This window comes from Micropterus salmoides, unplaced genomic scaffold, assembly GCF_014851395.1.
Source record: "Micropterus salmoides isolate LMB-PRFRI ecotype aquatic unplaced genomic scaffold, ASM1485139v1 Ms_hic_scaffold_5, whole genome shotgun sequence".
In the NCBI taxonomy this organism is placed as follows: Eukaryota; Metazoa; Chordata; class Actinopteri; order Centrarchiformes; family Centrarchidae; genus Micropterus; species Micropterus salmoides.
This window is the reverse complement of record NW_024044237.1, coordinates 9,898,807-9,917,985: the sequence shown is the minus strand read 5'-3', so window position 1 is coordinate 9,917,985 and position 19,179 is coordinate 9,898,807. Positions and strand designations below refer to the sequence as shown.

The following is a 19,179-nucleotide window of genomic DNA, read 5'->3' as shown; positions in this document are numbered from 1 at the left end:
TCTGTGGCTACTTCACAGATGCAAGAGACAAACAGCAATAAACTAAAGACCTCACCCCCCCCCACAAACAACCTTAAATACTGTTGCAGGCTTCAAACCTATAACACTTTCAATATACCAAGGGCAATAATGTTTTATCATTTTGTGTCTTGATATGGGAGCAAAGTTCTCCTCTGTCAGTTTGAAAGGTTTGTGTCTCCTACTTAACGATGACAAACGAGTAAACATACTTGATGCCAGAATAGGACCAGAAGCCTTTCAGTTTCATCAACTGATCTACAGGTATTGCTCTGGCTGGAAAGTGAAGCTGAAATTTTGAGCCTCATCTTGTGAGCTTTGTTCCTGAGCTCAATTATTTACTACTTCCTTCCTTGCGATTGTTTTGCTCCTGACAATGCAGATGCTCGTTTCAGGGAGAGATGGATGGTTCCGCTTCAAAAGCTTTCTTGTCCTCCTGCTTGTTCAGTTTCACTGAGGTCCCCAGGCTATTAATAGAGATAGTCTGACTGATGAAACTAGGGCTGCACAATATATCGTTTGAGCATCGTCATCGCAATTTGCCCTTGCACAATCGTCACATCGCAGAACAATGCAATGTCAAACAAGTCAAATTAACTGAAGCACCTGAACTTTTTTGCTGCTTGATGGAAAAGGAAAGCTCACACGATTCTTATTTTACATGACTAATCTACAAGTCTGTGTGTTTTAACATAATTTACTCCGATTAAAGGGTTCTTGAATACACAGAGTTTGTTGCTAGTGAGTGACAAGCAGGCTCTGCATGCGCAGCGAACCGCCAATCACAATATTGTTCTTAATCAGTTTATCAAACAACTAAAGCAGGCTCTGCCCCTGTTAGTTGTCGACAACAACTTGAAAATAAGTGAGGAACAGGAAAAAAAACACTGAAACAGTGGATTTGGTTGCAAAAAGAAAAGCAACTTTTGTAAACCACCCACAGGGCTGTTGTATAGGTGCTCTTTTTTTATTATCATTTGTTGAAAATATATTTACTGCATTAAAGCTCAAGAAAGGATAGCTTGGTCTCATCTGGTTAAAATTCCTGTATTTTTCATATTGCAATATATATATATTTATATAAATAAAAATAAAAATATTGCAGCGTCATTTTTTTCCAATATCATGCAGCCCTAAATGAAACCAGTGGTTTGAATGGAAACAGGCCTTTTTCCTGAAACGGTAGAACATTTTGCTGTTCTGTTATAATAAACACAGGGGCGTATGGAGATAAATCTGCGGTGACATAGTGACATGTGACAGCTCTGTGAAAAAGATCAGTTTAAAAAGACTAAATCTCAAAGTTTCTCCAGATGCCAAAAAACACATTGAGATGCTGCCCAAACGAATCGCTGACTCATCAACATACTAATTACTGATCCACAGTATGTGTCTAAGCTTGCGTGTGCCACTGCTTAAATGTCAAATACAATAACAGACGCTCTGTGGCACAGTGATGAAAACGTGTGAAGGTGCCAAAAAACAGATGGAAGGGGCTATGACTTCGAGTCTTCGAGGCTGGCAAAAGATTTTTCAGTTTCCTGTTCATTTACTTTCGGCTGACTACTGAAAGGAAGACTTTTTTTCTACCATTTACGCAAGCATATCCTAAGTCCTCTCCTCCTATTACCAGATAATATCTGGGGAGGTAAAACATTGGACCCACAGTGCATTGCTGCTGCTGCTGCTACTGTTATGATGATTAACTGAACTTAATGTCCATTGTCTGCTGTGCCAGTCTGAGAGTGCGGCTCAACTGGCCACATGTGAATACAGGGCTAGGGAAGAAAACCAACTTCTCTTTCCTGTCATGGCTGTAAAAGACCAAGTAAATTGGAACCATTAAATTTAGTGGGAAGACTCAAGGGGAGATTTTCCGGTATAACAACTGTTTCCTGCCGGGTCCTTAATAAAAATGATACATACACAAGAAACTAGATACTAAAACTTAACCGTGTTTCTGAATGATCCTTCAAAATCACCCGTGGTGTATATGCACATGAAGCTTGTAACTTTACTAGATCCAATGGAGGGAGTGTCAGGTCTAATGTGTTTGTAAATTAATGGCTGTGCCACTGAGAGATTATGATTTGGGTTAGTTGGATGTGTCATACCAGTTAATTGGGTGCAATGCAGTGATAGCGGGCAGGAAAAGGCAGTTGGTTTGCACTGACACCTACTGGTGTCTCACAAAATCTCAATGGTGTGAAAGAACTATTTAACTTTACTTACTTTACATCTAATGTTGAAGATGGGAACAGCGTCTAAATCATGTCAATGATACCCCGAGCCGTATGTTTAGTACAGAAAAGTAACATGTAGCTTCAGAGTTCTGATCCTATGCTGTGTTTATTTCATTACAGCAGGCTCCCATTTGTATTCCCATAAAAATAAATCTCTTCTTCAAAAATGTATTACCAATCTCCCGGCATTTTATTTTGGAAAGGTTTGGAAAGTATAGTCACTACATTGGGCTAACAACCACAACGTATGGTGCTGTGCCTCAATTCTACTACAACTGCCCAACCTGTTAAATGTGATTAACTGGCCCTTCCGCAGGGCTTATAGATGTACCTGTACGCTCTCACCAAGCCTGCAAATCAAACTTAATACGTTTCTGGACAGCTGAGGACGTGGCATTTTTAATTTCTTCACTCCTCCTTGTCCATGTTCTGTGCTGTACACCTCTGCTGCAACATAATCCCTTCATGCCTGTGCTTCTAAATCAGCAAGATTTTATTTTGAATTTCCTCTCATCGATTTCCCTCTGCATACATCTTTTACCATCAACAAATCTTTTGAGAAGATTCACATCCACAGCTGTCTTACCAAGCTGCCTTAAGGCCCTTTCCTTCCATCATTACTGCGTCCTTCTCTAAACCCTTGGATTATGGTGGAACATCTGTCTCCCCGCAAGTCCACCTCAATCACACTCAGCTTTATCCCGTCATCCCTCCTCCACATCATTGCTGACCTGTTTCCGTTTCTTGACAACCAACTTCAACAACTCCTTGAAGCTTACGTTCCTCCAGCCACTTACAGTTAACTTGTTTCTTTTGAATTTCACTCAATATGTGTAAAAAAAAAACAGTTAATATTACATATTTTTAAACCTCCACAGAATAAGAGCTAATGTAGACTACATCAAAAACTAGAAGCTTAATTCTGATTAACAAAAAAATCAACATTAGAAAGGACTACTCTAACTTTTGCGGATTCATCGATTTAGTCATTTGAGTAAAGTAAAATTCCCACCTATTCACTGGTTACAGCACTCAGTAATGAGAATTTATTTATTTTCTTTGTCATATTTGATAATAAAGTGAATAATCTTTGTGTTTTGGATATTATAATAGGTTGTTTTTGATTTTATGAAATAGAGCTGAAACGGTTAGTTTCAGATTGACTCAGGCATTTAATCAGCAAAAACACCAAACATTCCCTAATTTCAGCTTTTACGTCTTGTGCAACTGAACACTGGACAACTTTTTATGTTTTTTGAGTGTTTGGAGTGATTCACAGAAGTGAGCATTTGCTGCCTTTCTTTGTCTTATTTCATAGTAACAAAGTATCTTTAGGTTTTGGATTTTCTGACATTTTGTAGACCAACAATTAGGCTAGCTCATTAAAAAAAGAAAACTAACAGATTAATCGAGAAATAGTTGAAACCCTCGTTGGAAACTCACAAATTTTGATATTTGCTAGCTTTTATTCATTTTAGTATCAACTAAAAGCTGGGCTGGCCAATTTACTTAAGAAGCATTTTTTTTTTTTTTATCTTTCTCTTTACATCAAGCAATCACTAAATCAAATTTCATTCGGTATGAATAAAACGCTAGGGCTGCACAATATGGGAAACAAATCATATTGTGATTATTTTAATTAGTGGATTATCATTTTTGTATCATAATTTTCATATTCACTGAAAAACTATTAAAATCACTAAGACGTGACATTCGTTGGGGTCTGTACCAAACAAACATATTTCCTTACATTTTAGCTTCATAAAAAAATTGTAGCCTCTGTGATTAGGATATTGCACTTTGTCTTATTGCGTGTTGTTGTTTTCATAATGTTTTGAATGATTGTGCAGCCCTACTGCGCTCATCACTCTGCGTGTTATTGCGCTTCAGAAAGGCTTTTATGAGTGAGACTGTGCTCCACGATGTTATTGAAGTACTGTTTCTCCTCGTCTTCACAGCTCACCTTGTCCACTATCTTTGAAACTGGCAACCAACACATGGCCCTTTACCATCCTCGCTGTCTACAGCAGCAGGTTTTTGGTCCCAATCTCCTTCCATCTTGACAACAGCTTGACGCTGTCAGCACATCCCCGTTTCTCCCACCACTGCTTAAACATGAATGCTGTCTTTTATTCTGCCCTCTGACACCGAGGCTGAATATTCTGCTTCACCTGACAACTTCAGTTAGATGCCTTCCTACCACCTCAGCACTGCCCAGCAGCCATATGGAGGAGGCCGAGCTGCTCTTTTTGCTAGAAAATCATCCCCTTTGCAAAATCTCTCCAGTAGCATTGACAACAACACAGATTTTCTTCCAGTCTTCCCATAATCTTACTGTGTTAGCACAACCGACTGTCATGCAAGGTGCACATGACGTGACTGTAATCCCCTCCTGGCTCTCCTCCCAAAATACTCTCATCAGCATGACACCTCATCCAAATGTGACAACACACCCATGTTTTCATCCTTCTCAAAGTCTGCCTTGTAACACTATAAGGCTTAAAACTTTGCACCTATCTCAAAATGTTCCTCACACTTTTCTTTTAATTATTCTGGGCTCATAGGAATACTGTTCGGGTATTTCTGGCTCCAGCACTTGCGCCTCTTGTGATGGACTGGATGAAATATTGATGATAAAGGAATTTAAACTTTTCTCGGCGCCCAAGGAGACAACTTCAAATGACTCCTGCTGTCTGACCAACTGTCCAAAACTCAAAGATATTCAACTCATAATGACATAAAAACAGAGAAATGCAGGAAATCCTTACATTTGAGAGGATGGAAGCAGTGAATGAGTGGTGCTTATGTATCACAAACAACCTAATGTTTTTGATTAAAATTTTCAAGCAATTAATTAAATGTTTTTGCACTACTTTCCGATGCAAATCATTCATAAAAAAGCATTTAATAAATCTTCAGGATAACAAACTTATAAAAAAAAATACATCACTTTACCTAAACTTTAGTATCTCTAAGGGGAAATTAGTCTCGCAGCCAGGCACTGAGTAGCACAGTGAGTCTATTGTTGAGTGAATGAAGTTAAGTACTAAATATTAGCAGTATAGTCTAAGATTGACTTCAAATTGTTCATTTAGGGGTCCAATACACCCTCACTGATATAAATGGACAGTTATATAACACAATGCATTTCATCAGCATCACAAACTGCAGCCTCCAAAATGATTATTCAGTTGAACCAACACCTCTCTAAAACTGTTTCAACACCTGAATATTAGTTTTTCCTGCAGCGCTGTTGTGTTAGACTGCATTACCTTTAGCTGGATGGACCTAGTATTCTGGAAACAGTACATATCAAAGTTTGGCTGACCACTAACATTTATGTTGTTTTAGAAAATTACTTTTCCTTATAAAAACTCAAACTGTCCATTTATTTGTGACCAGTTTTTAAACCTTTCCATCTTCAGTAGGCACAGAGTCTTGGGGCTGAAAGAAACACACAGGGCAGGGAGGTAGTGGGGAAGTATTCAGAGACGAACAAACACATTGCTGGCCTTGGTCTTTCCATGGGATTTGTTGACAATAAGAAAAGTATAACATCTGCCTCGTCCTTTAAATAATTGCATCTTTAGCTTCTAGTGACAGTCTTCAGGCTGTTTCTGTGTATCTCTTGTTAAATCAATTAAGTTTTGCATGAAAGTCCGATTTAAAGATATGCATCTAAAAATGACAGTTCCATAGTGCTTTAGTTTTATTTTTTGGAGAGAACTGGTGAAATATTGATAATTTGGACTAATTTGAATAATAGACTACCTACAGTAAAGTTATTTGCAACTTTTCTGCTGTTACCAGCCAATCCAAAACAAGGAATTCAAACAGACTCATGACCTGAGCAGGACGATACAGAGTGGACAGACTTGGTGGGTGAATACTCCTTTGAATATCCACATCATGATACCTGAGTGACAGCTTACCTTGATCCTGGGCATGGTGACAGTCGGAGGTCTTGCCTTGGCCACAAAGCTGTGCGATGAGCCTCTTTCCACCAGGTGTCTTGTGTAGGGCATATACATGCGACCATTGGGTCCAAACACAAAGTCCTCCCGCAGGGCGTCCACTAACATTATAACCACCCTTTTAAAAAGGGGTTGGGGGAGGCGAGAGGAGTTGGGAGAGCTCCCTGTAATTAAAATATTTTGTGTTTTGAAAAGATTACAGTCAACAGACACTCGCATATAAACGCAGGTAAGTCTGAGCGCTGTGAACTCACCTGTCAGCGGCTCCGCTGGCAGATCTGACAGCTTGCTCTTGGATGACAGAGACGACTTGACAGGCACAGGGAAAAATCCCCGCAGGAAGAGGGCAACGCCAATCACTTCAAGTATTAAAATAAACGAGGCGAAAACAGACGAACGTACTTTCATTTTGCTGGTTAACGGACACTTTAAGGGACGAGTAAGTTAACGTTAAGTTAGTAAGGCTAGCTAGCAACCGACATGACGCTTCCTGCACAGTTTATAACGACATAACATCCCATTTCAGAGGGACGCGTTGTCAAACAACATATTACAAAGCCACGTGTCTTGGTATATAACACTCTGCTTCTATATTATATATCTAAACACTTAAAAAAACAACAAAAACACGCAAATATCGGTATTGCTGTAGCCATTCATAGCAATTTCCGCATTAATAGCATTGAACTACGGGTATTAAGGGGAGTCAAACAAGACAGATACGCTTTTTTCCCACAATATCTTTTTGGCTCAGCTATTGTCAGTATAACATAGGTAAATGTAAAGAATAATATGACTCGTTAATAACTTCAACGAACCATAACTGGTATGCGGAAAAAAACACAAAAAAAGTTTTGAATTTAATTAAAGGCAGTTTGGACAATTCATGCTCACCTAACAGGTGATGAGAATGGCTGTTTTCTGTTGGTGCACTGTGTACACAGAACAATAAGAACATAATATAATATTGCACACATTTTTTTTTATTATTATATGTTATATTGTATTTGCAATAAAATATATATATAGAATAACCAACAGGATAAAACATTCAGACATCAAAATAGTTTAGATACAAGTATATGGTGTAAAAGCCTAGTTAGACTTCTACAAACAAACCTAACCACTGCAGGTACAGGTGTAAACGACCAGTTAAGAAACATTAGGAGATCTACTTTTGTCTTGCTGCATTTGATTTCATCTGAGTGGAGCAAATATTTATTTAGTTGGTATTACACTGGTGCCAGTCTTGAAATATAGTGAAGGTGTGTGCTTTCCTGTACTGCAGAAGTCATGTAAGATATATAGGCTGTTTTCTCAAAAAGGTTCTATAATTATATAGTAAAGAGTGCAGGTCAGTCTCCACACCTTTGTAAGTGAAGTCCTAAAGCTGCCAGCTGTTAAATATCAAGACCTATAACGTCTGCAGCAGTGATGAGTTTCCGAACATATTGGACGACAAAAAGCTTATCACCAACGTTGAAGGTTGTACAATTTGAAATCCACCCAAGGCACATGTACCAGGAGTTACCCACTGATCTTTTGCTCTTTTCTCTTTGCATTTGGTATTAAGATCAATAACAGCCAGTTGTAGGGCCTGAAAATCTACTTGTAAACTAAATATTGCCAAGAACTTAGAGGAAGCTGCTAGAAGTTTTATAGATTGATATATGTTATTATTATTATATAGGGAGAATCAAAGTGTTCCCCTATGGAAGACCTTTATGGATCCATTCAAAACCCAATTGTTATTAATACCGATAGTAGACCAAATTAATGCATCCTAAAACTGTAAGGGAAGGAGGAATGTATAATTAACAGTATCAAATGTGACACAGTGTAGCTAAACATACAGAACCTTATCAGACCCAGAGCTAAATACTGGCATGTGAAACCAAGTTAGTTACATTTGAATCACAAACTCCTAGCCGGAAGGAAGCTAGTAGGAAAATCGAGTGCCTGCTCATTTTTACAGTTTGGAGACTTTAATTAGTCATTGCAAAAGGTGTTTTCACTGTAAAATGAGGACAATGAATACACTATATACACTGGATCATCAATGTTAGTCATTACACGTGTGCTTTTCCTTCTGCAACATGTCAAAATGTCTGCAGTGACAAAGGTCTCATCCTAAACCTTAACTCAGTCTAAACATTTCAAGTGTTTATACTTGAATTCACTGCACATTGCTGAAGTACAACTTGTCAAAATGTGCACTCCTCTCAACTCTTTCACTGTCGCTAAATACCAATTAGTCCCTTAAATCAGATTCATTTGCCAAGTACAAAGGGCAGCGCAGAGGCACAATGAGATAGTTTCATTGAGCCAAGCTTCGGGGTAAGAGGTAAGTGGACTGTCTAGAGTTTTATATGATTTACACCTGACATTTATAGGGCTGGAGGCTGATGAGGTCTAATTGGAAATTAGCTCAGGATGGAATTAACCTCCTTTCAGCTATTTTAGCTGCTGCTGCCATCTACTGGGAATACTGGCTTTGACATTTTGTTTAGTTTTTTTCTCACAAAAACAAAGCAAATAATATAATGGGAATTATAATTTCTATCACTCCTTTCTAAGGTCAGATGTCACAGTCAGCAACCAATCAACATGTATTAATACATTTGTTGACTGATTGATGAACGTCTCAGAATGCAATGAAAACAGTGTCCATACTAACTGCATTGTATAAAGTAACATGCGGTCTGTATTGATAAAATGATAACACATTTAATGATGTATTACAATTATAATAATACTTTATTCAGCTGCCAAGCTTTTGACCAGAACAAAGAAATATGATCACATCACCCCTGTTTTAGCTTCATTACACTGGCTCCCAGTGTTTTAGAATAGTAAATTTTGTTGATTAATTTTAAAGCTCTTCATGGCCTCTCTCCCTATTATATCTCTGACCTTTTAGTCCCATACGCACCAGCACGTACCTTGAGATCCTCAGGCAGAGGTCTTTTGTCTCGACTGAAAACTAAACGGACAAAGTGTTTGCAGTCAGGGCCCCGAGACTCTGGAACAGCCAGCCTGAAGAAATCAGGTCGGCTGAGTCAGTGAACTCTTTTAAATCCCTTTTTAAAACATACTTTTATAAGAAAGCTTTATCTGATTCCTGACTCTATAAATAAAGATTTTTATTATCATTATTACTTTTCTGAGCATTAAATTAAGCCCCCCGTTCTTCTGCTTATTAATTTCATTTCTTAGGAACTACATGTTTAAAGCCAATTGCGTTGTATGACCCATGGTAATCACAGAACAGAAGCATTTGAACACGTGAAAGCAAAACTTCCATCATGTACATTGATTTTGAACAACATGTAATCGTTACATTCCTCTCCTGGTAGATGATCTGTTAAATGTCAGAGAGCGGAAGAAATGACACATATTGTGGAAATCCGCACAATTACAGCAGTTTGCAGCAACAATAACCCACTTTATTCAGAGTAAATCTAGCATGGCTTTTCAATAACAAAGACCTGTTGCATGGAGGAATGATTTTATTATAAAATAATAAACTGCAGTCTATTTTTCTTTTCTCTTCAGAACATTAATGAAGGCGTCTTTGGGAACTTCCACGTTGCCGATAAGCCGCATCTTCTTTTTACCCTCTGCCTGTTTCTTCAGTAGTTTCATCTTCCGTGTTATGTCACCTCCATACTACCAAGACAAACAATATATACTTTATAATTCAGAGTGACTGTGGTACATTTGTTAGATCTTCTGTTGCTGGATTCAACAACTTTTGAGAGTTAAGAAATACCTTTACTTACACATTTAGCGAGAACATTCTTTCTGTACGCCTTAATTCTGAAAAGGGCAAATATTGTCATGTCACATTTTTTAGGGAAGTTCATTTCATACACACATACAATTCATAGTGCTTAATATATAGCCTTCAGATAAGTGCTGATGTTGTACTTACGTTTCCCTTGCAATGACCTTACTACCAATGGCTGCCTGTACAGCGATCTCAAACATCTGCCTTGGTATGGAGTCTTTGAGTCGCTCACACATGGCTTTCCCTGTGCTGTATGCACGGTCTCTGTAATGAAAACACACCTATCAGAACCAAACCAACTGTAAAACGCTACTGCTCGACCCTGCCAGCAAAGAAAATCTGCAATCCAGAAAATCTTCTGTACTCACCAAATCACCTCAGAATACAGTAGCTGACAAAGTGTGCATGTGTCATCTCCAATAAATGTGGTGACCATTTAGGCAGTCACTAACAGTATGAATCATCTCTCCAGGTTTAATCAAGATGGCCTTTTAAAGTTTAAAATTCTGATCTCACTGGAGTAATCATCAAAATAATCAATGTTCAGAATGCTAACGCACATCATCACCCCAAGCTATGTCAAAAATCTGACCAGGGTTCCTCAAATGTCAGCATGTTAGGGATTACAAATCCTTCAAGTGAAAAGTGTGCGGAAAATGTTTTGTCTTAAGGCCATAGAAGTGCCATATTCTCCATTGAGGCAGTCCTGTGTGGGTTAAAAGGTTTAACAGTTTGACTTGACACACATAAGAATACCCAGGCCTTCACACGAGAGGCTTGAGATCCCGGTTGTGTTTGAACATTACATATGAAGCTACAGGCAGGAGTTACGGTTACCCTGACAAGTTCAAAAATCTTATTTATATCCAAAACATAACTGCAAAATAAAAACATTTTGTGGTTTTATGGGAAGTTATGTGCAGTTACTATTTCTTTGAGAGAAAATGTACAGGCATACTTCCCACAATGTCAAACTATTCTTTTAATGGGTAAAGCAAAGCACTGAATATATAACAGTGTGCCCCCATGTCATACTATAAGGAACTTTGGATAAAAGCCTCCATATCAAACAGGTGTACATGTAAATGGCTTCACTGCTCGACAGGACATCCTCGTCTCACTTGGGTCCGGTCGCATGCCGTGCATTTCAGTCGCTCTGATTTTCTGCTCTGTGATTGGTGCGTTAAAGAATAACAGAAAGAAGCTACGCTCGGCTCGACTCCAAGGCTTACAGTATAAATGGCCAGAGAGTAGCCATTGTCTGTGAAGCATAGCGCCCTTTAATTACCAAAGTCTGTACTGGCTTTGGTAGTAAGTACATTAAATACAGGTCTGCTGCGTGTCATCACTTTTCGCCTGTGAAGTTTCGTAATTCGGAAATAAAGTCCTTGACCGGTGTGTAAAGTCACCGTAATAGATAGTGTTAACACTGGCTGCCAAGAGGCCATTTTCTAATGTTATCCTGGGTGTTGAATATATTTCATGCTCCACAAGCTCAGGAGAATTACTTTAATGAAGGACCATATAACCTTGAAGTTATGTAAACGTAAAATCGTAAAAATCAGCCAATTCTTTTCCATGAGAGCACCAATAATAATTAAGCTACGGGGGACAAAGCCGTGACAAAGAAAATAAGAAGATCCTCTCAAGCAGGATCAGAGGTATACCTCCTGAGACAAATGAGGATCTTCTTACTCAAATTATTCTGTGAAAAAGCAAACACATAGGCTTGACAGCATCTGAATTAAGGTATGATTTGAAACACGCAGTACCTGTGAACAACTGTGGTGAGTTCCTCCACAGGCCGCCCATTCAGCAGAAAATCCATCTTTATCAAGTCAGCAGCCTGGTAGCCTGCGCTCTCATAGTCAAAGCTGAGGAAGATAAAATCGTGGAATGCTTTCAGAGTCAGTCGAAAGTGATATACAACTTCATTAATGAAATTTATCCTACATTGTTGAATGTAATGACTCAAGCAAAGGTGCACGGGAGAGAGAAAACTATGGGACTGAAGGGAAGATTCCACGCTAGTGAACATTTTCATTTACTGGATTCATTGACAAGAATTTAATTCATCCCTTGATACAAGATTTGACTGAATCTGGCAACTAATTGCAAGTTTTGAATCGACTCTACAGCTATGAAGAGCAGACTTGTTTATGTAACCTACATTCAATGCACTAGTATTTAAAAAATGCAAAGAGCTACTTTTCCAGCAGTTACCTTGCATATCCAGAGGACAGCGATTTGAGGAGGTCATAGAAATCCACAACGATTTCATTTAAAGGGAAGAGATACTTCATCATGACACGCTGGTCGTCTATGTACACCATGTTCTTCTGGATGGCTCTGCGATTCTTTAAGAACACAACAATGTGATGGCAGTTTTGTCTCTACCAGTTTTGCATGCATTTACAATCGCAACAATCCAAGAAGTGCTACTTAATTACTTAGGAACCTAATTAAATGATTACTTTTGAAATATAAATCATCTAACACAAAGGATCATTTTCTTGGCTTACTTTTTTCAAGTATTATTTCTTTGGCTATAGACCAATTTGGAAAGAGTAAAAAGTAAAGGATGCACTCTTGCATCTCCTGTCAAACTACATTTTCCAACAGGCTTGAGAATCAGGCTGACTCGCCTGTGGGTATTCAGACCGTATCTCTTTCTGACTTAGCCATACACTTTAAATAAGATGCTGACAAGGCAGATAGCTATGTTAGCGGCACACAAGCAAATGAAAATCAGCCCCATATGGTGCAGAAAGAACACATTCAGGTTAAACCCCTATTCATTTATTTAATTTGCATTTTCCATTTTCCTCTTACCAGGCAGAGAGTCATAATCTTGCCAGTGTAACTGTCTGGAGCAAGAATGGTCCCCAGAACCATAGGCTCCAAATACTCTGACACAACTGATCTGTCTGGGAACTGAGCGGGGTTCACGATGGTTATCTCCTCACTGCCGTGTTCCTGCGGGGAGAACAGATGAGATTTGAACCCCAAAATAAAACTGGAAAAAGGTCTTTCCAAAAGCTTGATATGATGATTTTAAAGTGGTATTCCAACCAAAAGCAGTGTTTTGAGATTGAAACACTCACCTCGTGCAGGCTCGAAAAATGGCTGTAAAAAGTTACCTTTGTGCAATACCTTTTATTATAGTTCATTTATTCCATTCCTAGACACACATGACTGAGAAATAGTGTAAGGAAAGTCTACTTGATAACATCATGCATTCAAAGTGGCTGTGATTTTAACTTTGCAACAGAACATTTTGATTGTCCTGTCAAGTAACTCCCATATGCCATTTTACAAGAAAGCACGCAAGCAATTCCAGAGAACCTACAATTATCAATCATTTCCACGTCCTTCCAAACCCTGCCCAGTTCTACCGTTAAGACCAGAATATATACGAGCAGGAAAATGGCTCTTACCTTGATGAGTTTAGCTGAAGAGAGGACAGCCTTGTAGGGCACGGTGGGCGCTGTTACTATAACAGAGGCATTGTATTCCTGCTCCAGCCTCTGATTGAACACCTCCATATGGAGAAGACCGAGGAAGCCAAGTCTGCAGGGGGACGGTTCACTCAAGTTTTATAATTTATATGCATGCTTTTAATTACAAAGAGCGTGTTTGGAAAGAGTTCAACAGAGACTCATTGCAGTGCAGTTTCATACTTCCAAATGATCTAAATCCCTGCCACTAATAGAATCAAATTTACACCATCTGGACTAAGATGACATGTGATAAATAAACTCCCACTAGGCTGTCTTTTTTGGCAACATGCACTATGTCCCAAGGAAAGTGGATTCCCCTATCAATCACATCATTTAATGTGGGTGACTTTTCTGCAACAGAAAATTACTGTAACAAAACGTCCAAGCACTGTGAGTCCTGAAGCGGGTCTAAAAGTTTCGTGGTTGCACTGCTCAGTGTGCACACTTTTGTTTTTATTCACTGTTACAGTATATGTAACGAGCAACTCCTCTGATGTGGCCTTAAAGCCATTTTTCATTCTAATTCAAAACAGTTGTCCTCACCTCCAGCCTGCTCCCAGGGCCAGACTGCTGTCTCTCTGCACTGTGACGCTTGAGTCATTCAGGGTCAGTCTCTCAATGGCGCTGCGAAGGCCCGGGTACTCTGACTGGTCCATTGGATACATGCCTGAGGGACAGAAAAACAAAAGAGAGCAGTGTTGTTGTATTTTTTCGTTTATTTGCAAAGCACTGACTGCACTTACTGAGCCAGCTAGTGAAACACAACATGCACTGAAGGGGTTTCATGTTTGACTGTCCAGGGGAATATTTAAGGCTACTGTTCTGTTACGTACTAAGTACAATAATGCACATCCTCAGTCCTGGTTCTTATGCCAAATTTACAGACATTTTTATTTGACAGCAGGAAGCGACTGCAGAACATTTCTCACCAGCAAAGACCATGGCTTTGGCGGGTTTAAAACCTGGAAGAGCTTCCACCGGCTGGTCCTGGAGGTAGAGTGTGTCACCAATCTGGGCCTCCTTCACATCCTTCATCCCTGCTACTATGTAGCCCACTTGGCCTGCAAACCTACACAACAGTTGAGCAGATTTACACTAATGCAATGTAAACAAGCATCTTAGTGGACAGTTGGGCAAATGTTAACAAAACAATCCAGTATTAATCAACTGTGTGGACAAGTTCTTATTACAAAGTAGGCTGGATTAATATTCAAAGACGATACAGTGGCAATGTCTGTTATCAAATTTCAAACTTTTGGATATTTTATATGTCTGTTGAAATAGACAGAATTTAAAACCTGCGCTCAATTTTACTGGGAAACTAGCACAGCAAAAACTCTCTTTCTTTTCAATCAGTAACATATTTAAAAACAACACCTTCGCACAAAGTAGTGCGTGACAGAAGCGTCAAAGCACAGCAGGAAAACACCGACTCCATTACTGCTGGTTTATTTATCTACATAGATGCTAAAAAGATTATTTAATCAGAAGACCACTGAGTCAATCGCTGCATAAAACACCTTAAAAAAGAGAAAAGGCCATCCCAGTAATGAGGTCACAAAACGTTATTTCCCCCCCAAATATACATATTCAAAATCAAAAGTCATCAAATGACTTGTTTTGTTCAACTTCAAACACGTCAAAACCTAAAGATACAAATTTTTGTATCAAATAAGACTAACAAACAACAATTCTTCACAAGTGAGAATGTGCGGTTTTGCTTAAATAATGACATAAAAGCTCATCTATCAAAATAGAATTGTAGATCAACAATTTCAGCTCTACACCATCAATCTACTGGATGAGATAACAAGCAGTAGAAATGGCACAAGATGATGAAGAACCACATACAGCTTCTGTGTTGGGTGCTCATCTGGCCTGAGAAGCCCCAGCTCGTTGACCTCGTAGGTTTTGCCAAGATGTGCCGACACGATCTTGTCCCCTTTTCTGACCCGACCTCCAAACACAGCGATGTTGGCCACCACTCCTCTATAGTGGTCGAAATTGGAGTCAAACACCAGGGCTTTAAATGGGTCATGAGTACTTGCCACAGGCCTGAGGATACAAGGATGAGATAAAATAAGCTTCACTTCTGTGTGTCAAACACGTTTCATGGGAGAAATGAAACCAAATGAACCTTCTTACGGTGGGATTCTGTTCACGATTGCTTGGAGAACATTTTCAACATTGGTTCCAAGTTTAGCTGAGATCTGAAATGGAGATGAGATGAGGAATAAAGAGAAATGTCTCATAAGTGAAAACTAAAAGCTGCTTACATGCTCCAGCTCACCCTGATGCATTCTTCCCGTGGAATATCAAACACCTTTTCAATCTGTGACTCCACCCTCTCTGGATCAGCATTTTTCAAATCAATCTAAGGGAGAAATATTAAATCAGAAAGACATGCTGATCAGCAGTCGAGTAGAAAGATAATATGTGATAAACCTGAAAACAAGTAGGTCTCCAGTTTACCTTGTTGATGACAGGGATGATTGCCAGCTGAGCCTCAAAAGCCAAGTAGAAGTTGGCCACCGTTTGCGCTTGAACCCCCTTCACATGACAACAAAACATTAACGACGGCATCACACGCAGCGAATACGTCCGCAATAACTCACTGAGAAATCTGGTTTTGTACCTGATTGGCATCGACGATCAACAGGACTCCTTGGCATGCAGAAATCGATCGAGACACTTCATAGCTGAAGTCAACATGACCCTGCAGAGAGGGAAAGCACCGGAGATATACAAAAATTGAGAGACATGGTGGTGCAGCATGTAAACAAAGGACAATGACAAAAGAACTGTAGACAAGTTTTAATATCCAGAATATCAGAAAGACCAGGCAGAAGCGGAGCACTTTCTTAATTCCTGTTTAAAACCTCCTCCTTCCTGACATCACACTCAACTGAGCACTTACCGGTGTGTCGATAAGGTTCAGGAGGTACTGCTGTCCCTCGTGGTTGTAAAACAGAGATGCTGTCTGGGCCTTCACTGTTATCCCTCTCTCTCGCTCCACCTGAAGCTTGTCCAACACCTGTTTGTTTTTCTCAGTCTTCACTATGGCACCTGTTTGTCAACGCATCCATTAGTAACACTTTGTGTTAATTGTAATAATTTTATGAACAGCTGATATAATAGTGTGTGTGTGTGAGAGAGAGAGTAAGAGATGCATACACTCTCATAGTCATGTCATTAACATCTATTTGTATAGTAACAGCCACAGACAGATCACAACGTCCCAGATTAATGCTGGGAGAATGCAATCCAATTACTGTAGACCCTAATACATTACATTATCACAGAGTATGTGATCACACCTAAACATTTTCTCTTTAAGCCATCGTTGTGGTGTGACACTTGCGTAAACCTGAAAAAAAATAAGTGATTTCACAAAAACAAAGACAAACAGAAGCTGATGTGCAGTGTGAGGAGCAAACATACCTGTCATCTCCAACAGCCTGTCAGCCAAAGTGCTTTTTCCATGATCAATATGAGCAATGATGCAAAAATTCCTGATTCTGTCTACAGGGAACCTAGACAGGTCAATGGTATCCTTAAAAGCAAAAGCAAAGAAGCCTGTTAATTACTATGGCTGTCATTCACCTTGAAGAAGTAGCAAAATGTCAATGACATGTCACTTATGATGTCTTCTACTGAATGGGGCAGGTACAGAACCATAAATGGAGTGAAGAGCATTATAAATATGCCATTTCTCAGCATTTCTCTACCCTTTATAGAGTCAGAATCAGGTTTATTGAACATACAGGGAAATTGCTTTGGTAAATTGGTGAATAACAATAAACAGAGAAAATAAATAAATGAAGGTATAAAAAACTAACTACTGCAATGTCGAGATATATATGTGCAATGTACACAGATAATAGTCTAAAAGATGCGCGTTGACGTAATGCGTGGGGTCAGGTGTAGGGACTGTATGTTGATGTAACAAGTAGTGTCCCAGTGTTGATTCCACTTTACTCCTAGGGGAAGATATTTAGGGGGGCATGAGAGTCAGTGACAGTTTAGGTGTAGCCTACTCTCACCTAAATTCAGAATTATGAATGAAAGAATGATTACCTTGTCTGCTTGTGTGCTGATCCTCTTGAAGCTGCTGGAGAACAAGGGCAGTCTTTTCATCCAGCGATGTCTTAACAATGTGTAAGTCGTATTATAGTTTTGTATTTTCCTTTTGTACATTTTGAACTGTAAAACACGTCCTAAAAGGGGTGTTTCACAACACCGTTTCACCAGAGAAAACGACATGTTTTCCTTCAGCTATCAAGTGAGATAACGTTACCTGGCAGGACTGAAGGATAAATACATGTTAGCTGATGTTAGCCAGGAATATATAATGTCATTAAAACTATCTAGGCCATTGCCACTTTGGCGGACCATTGGTGAACAGTCACGACGATATGAAAAAAATATACGAATCTTTCAAGTAAATAGTGTAGTCACCCCGGTGCATGAGTTCCTAGGGTGCTGACATTTTGGGTGACAGTTCACCGGCAAAGACTTGTGGGAAATGTTGTTGATTTGTCGAACTAGAGATGATTTAAAGAAACAAGATAATACCCTACAATAACTTCCGTTTTGTTTTATGCAGGTCAGAGGAAACGAGCAAATCGTCAGTGATTTTCTTCGAAGTATCATTGATAAACAGTTACACTGTTGAAAGTTTATTGTAATGCTAACTAGCCGTGCAAAGCTAACTGCACAGCTGTCAAACATTTCTTTCCATGTATTTTTTAAATGCTACTACGGCTAGACATTGCTGCAGGCTATTTATTCAGACGGGAGTCACTAGCCTTAGGGACTACATAATAGCGTAATATACAGACATGAACGTTTGAAACAGCATTTGAAAGCATCACAGGAAGAGCACTATCTTGACATACTATTGTCTTTGAAAGTGCTTGGATAGTCGGAAGTCCCGCCTACTCGACCTGTCAGATGGAGGATAAAAATGGATATCAGTTGCTATGACAACGAAACTGCCTCTTGCACAAGAATAGATTACTGCTTCTCCTCTTTGTGCACCCAGAGATAATAAGCCTCTATTAGCCCCAGTTTCTTCCTGTCATGTAGTCATATTTTTTCTTAGAGACTTTTGCACTGCAGGTTGTATTTGAGTCATAGAGCTAGGCATCAATTTTTCTTAAAGACTGCCTTTAAAAAAACACAGGTCATTCCACAGCACTACCTACAGAGTCTGCCAGCCTTTACATACTCCACACAACACTTATGCTTCTTCTGCACAATCAACATCATTTCTAATTCACTCCTTAAAACAAACAAATATGGCCACCAGAAATCTGCTTGTTTTTTGATGCAAGAAAATATGAATGTGTTATAACACCTATAGCCTACTAGCCTATGTGAAAACATAAAATACATATTAGATAAATGAACATGATCATAAAAGTTTCCGTTTTGGTGACTTGGTGTGTATTATTATTATTTGGTTGATTTTTTCATCTTAAAAATTCTGTGACTTGTTTTAAATGCATCTGCCAAATTAATGAATGGATAGCATAGGTTCATGTTGTACTAATCAAAAAACTACAACACGGCACATATTCTACTTTGCTGTGATTTTTGAATTGCTAAATTCACATGTCTGTCTTCTTTTTGATGGCTTAAGTACACACACA

At 39.0% G+C, this 19,179-nt stretch overlaps 2 protein-coding genes across 2 annotated transcripts in view; both read right to left on the bottom strand.

Annotated features, from left to right (window-relative positions):
* pigg (phosphatidylinositol glycan anchor biosynthesis class G) overlaps positions 1–6,922 on the bottom strand; it is a 60,241-nt gene extending 53,319 nt beyond the window's left edge. The window contains exons 1-2 of the mRNA XM_038699924.1: positions 6,490–6,922; positions 6,194–6,399 (exon numbers count right to left, since the gene is read on the bottom strand). Coding sequence (XP_038555852.1) covers positions 6,194–6,399; positions 6,490–6,643 — 360 coding nt within the window. The 5' untranslated portion in view covers positions 6,644–6,922. The remainder of the gene's footprint in view (positions 1–6,193; positions 6,400–6,489) is intronic.
* A 2,733-nt stretch (positions 6,923–9,655) lies between these two features.
* Positions 9,656–18,047, bottom strand: guf1 (GTP binding elongation factor GUF1). Its single transcript, XM_038699958.1, has 17 exons — positions 17,603–18,047; positions 16,967–17,078; positions 16,443–16,591; positions 16,161–16,241; positions 15,998–16,075; positions 15,816–15,899; positions 15,671–15,735; positions 15,377–15,580; positions 14,455–14,594; positions 14,069–14,192; positions 13,463–13,595; positions 12,858–13,001; positions 12,249–12,382; positions 11,798–11,899; positions 10,170–10,289; positions 10,018–10,054; positions 9,656–9,904 (listed from the first exon to the last, which is right to left on the bottom strand). The coding sequence occupies exons 1-17, from the start codon at positions 17,786–17,788 to the stop codon at positions 9,770–9,772; spliced, it is 2,028 nt and encodes a 675-aa protein (XP_038555886.1). The 5' UTR covers positions 17,789–18,047; the 3' UTR covers positions 9,656–9,769.
* Between the last annotated feature and the right edge of the window lie 1,132 nt (positions 18,048–19,179).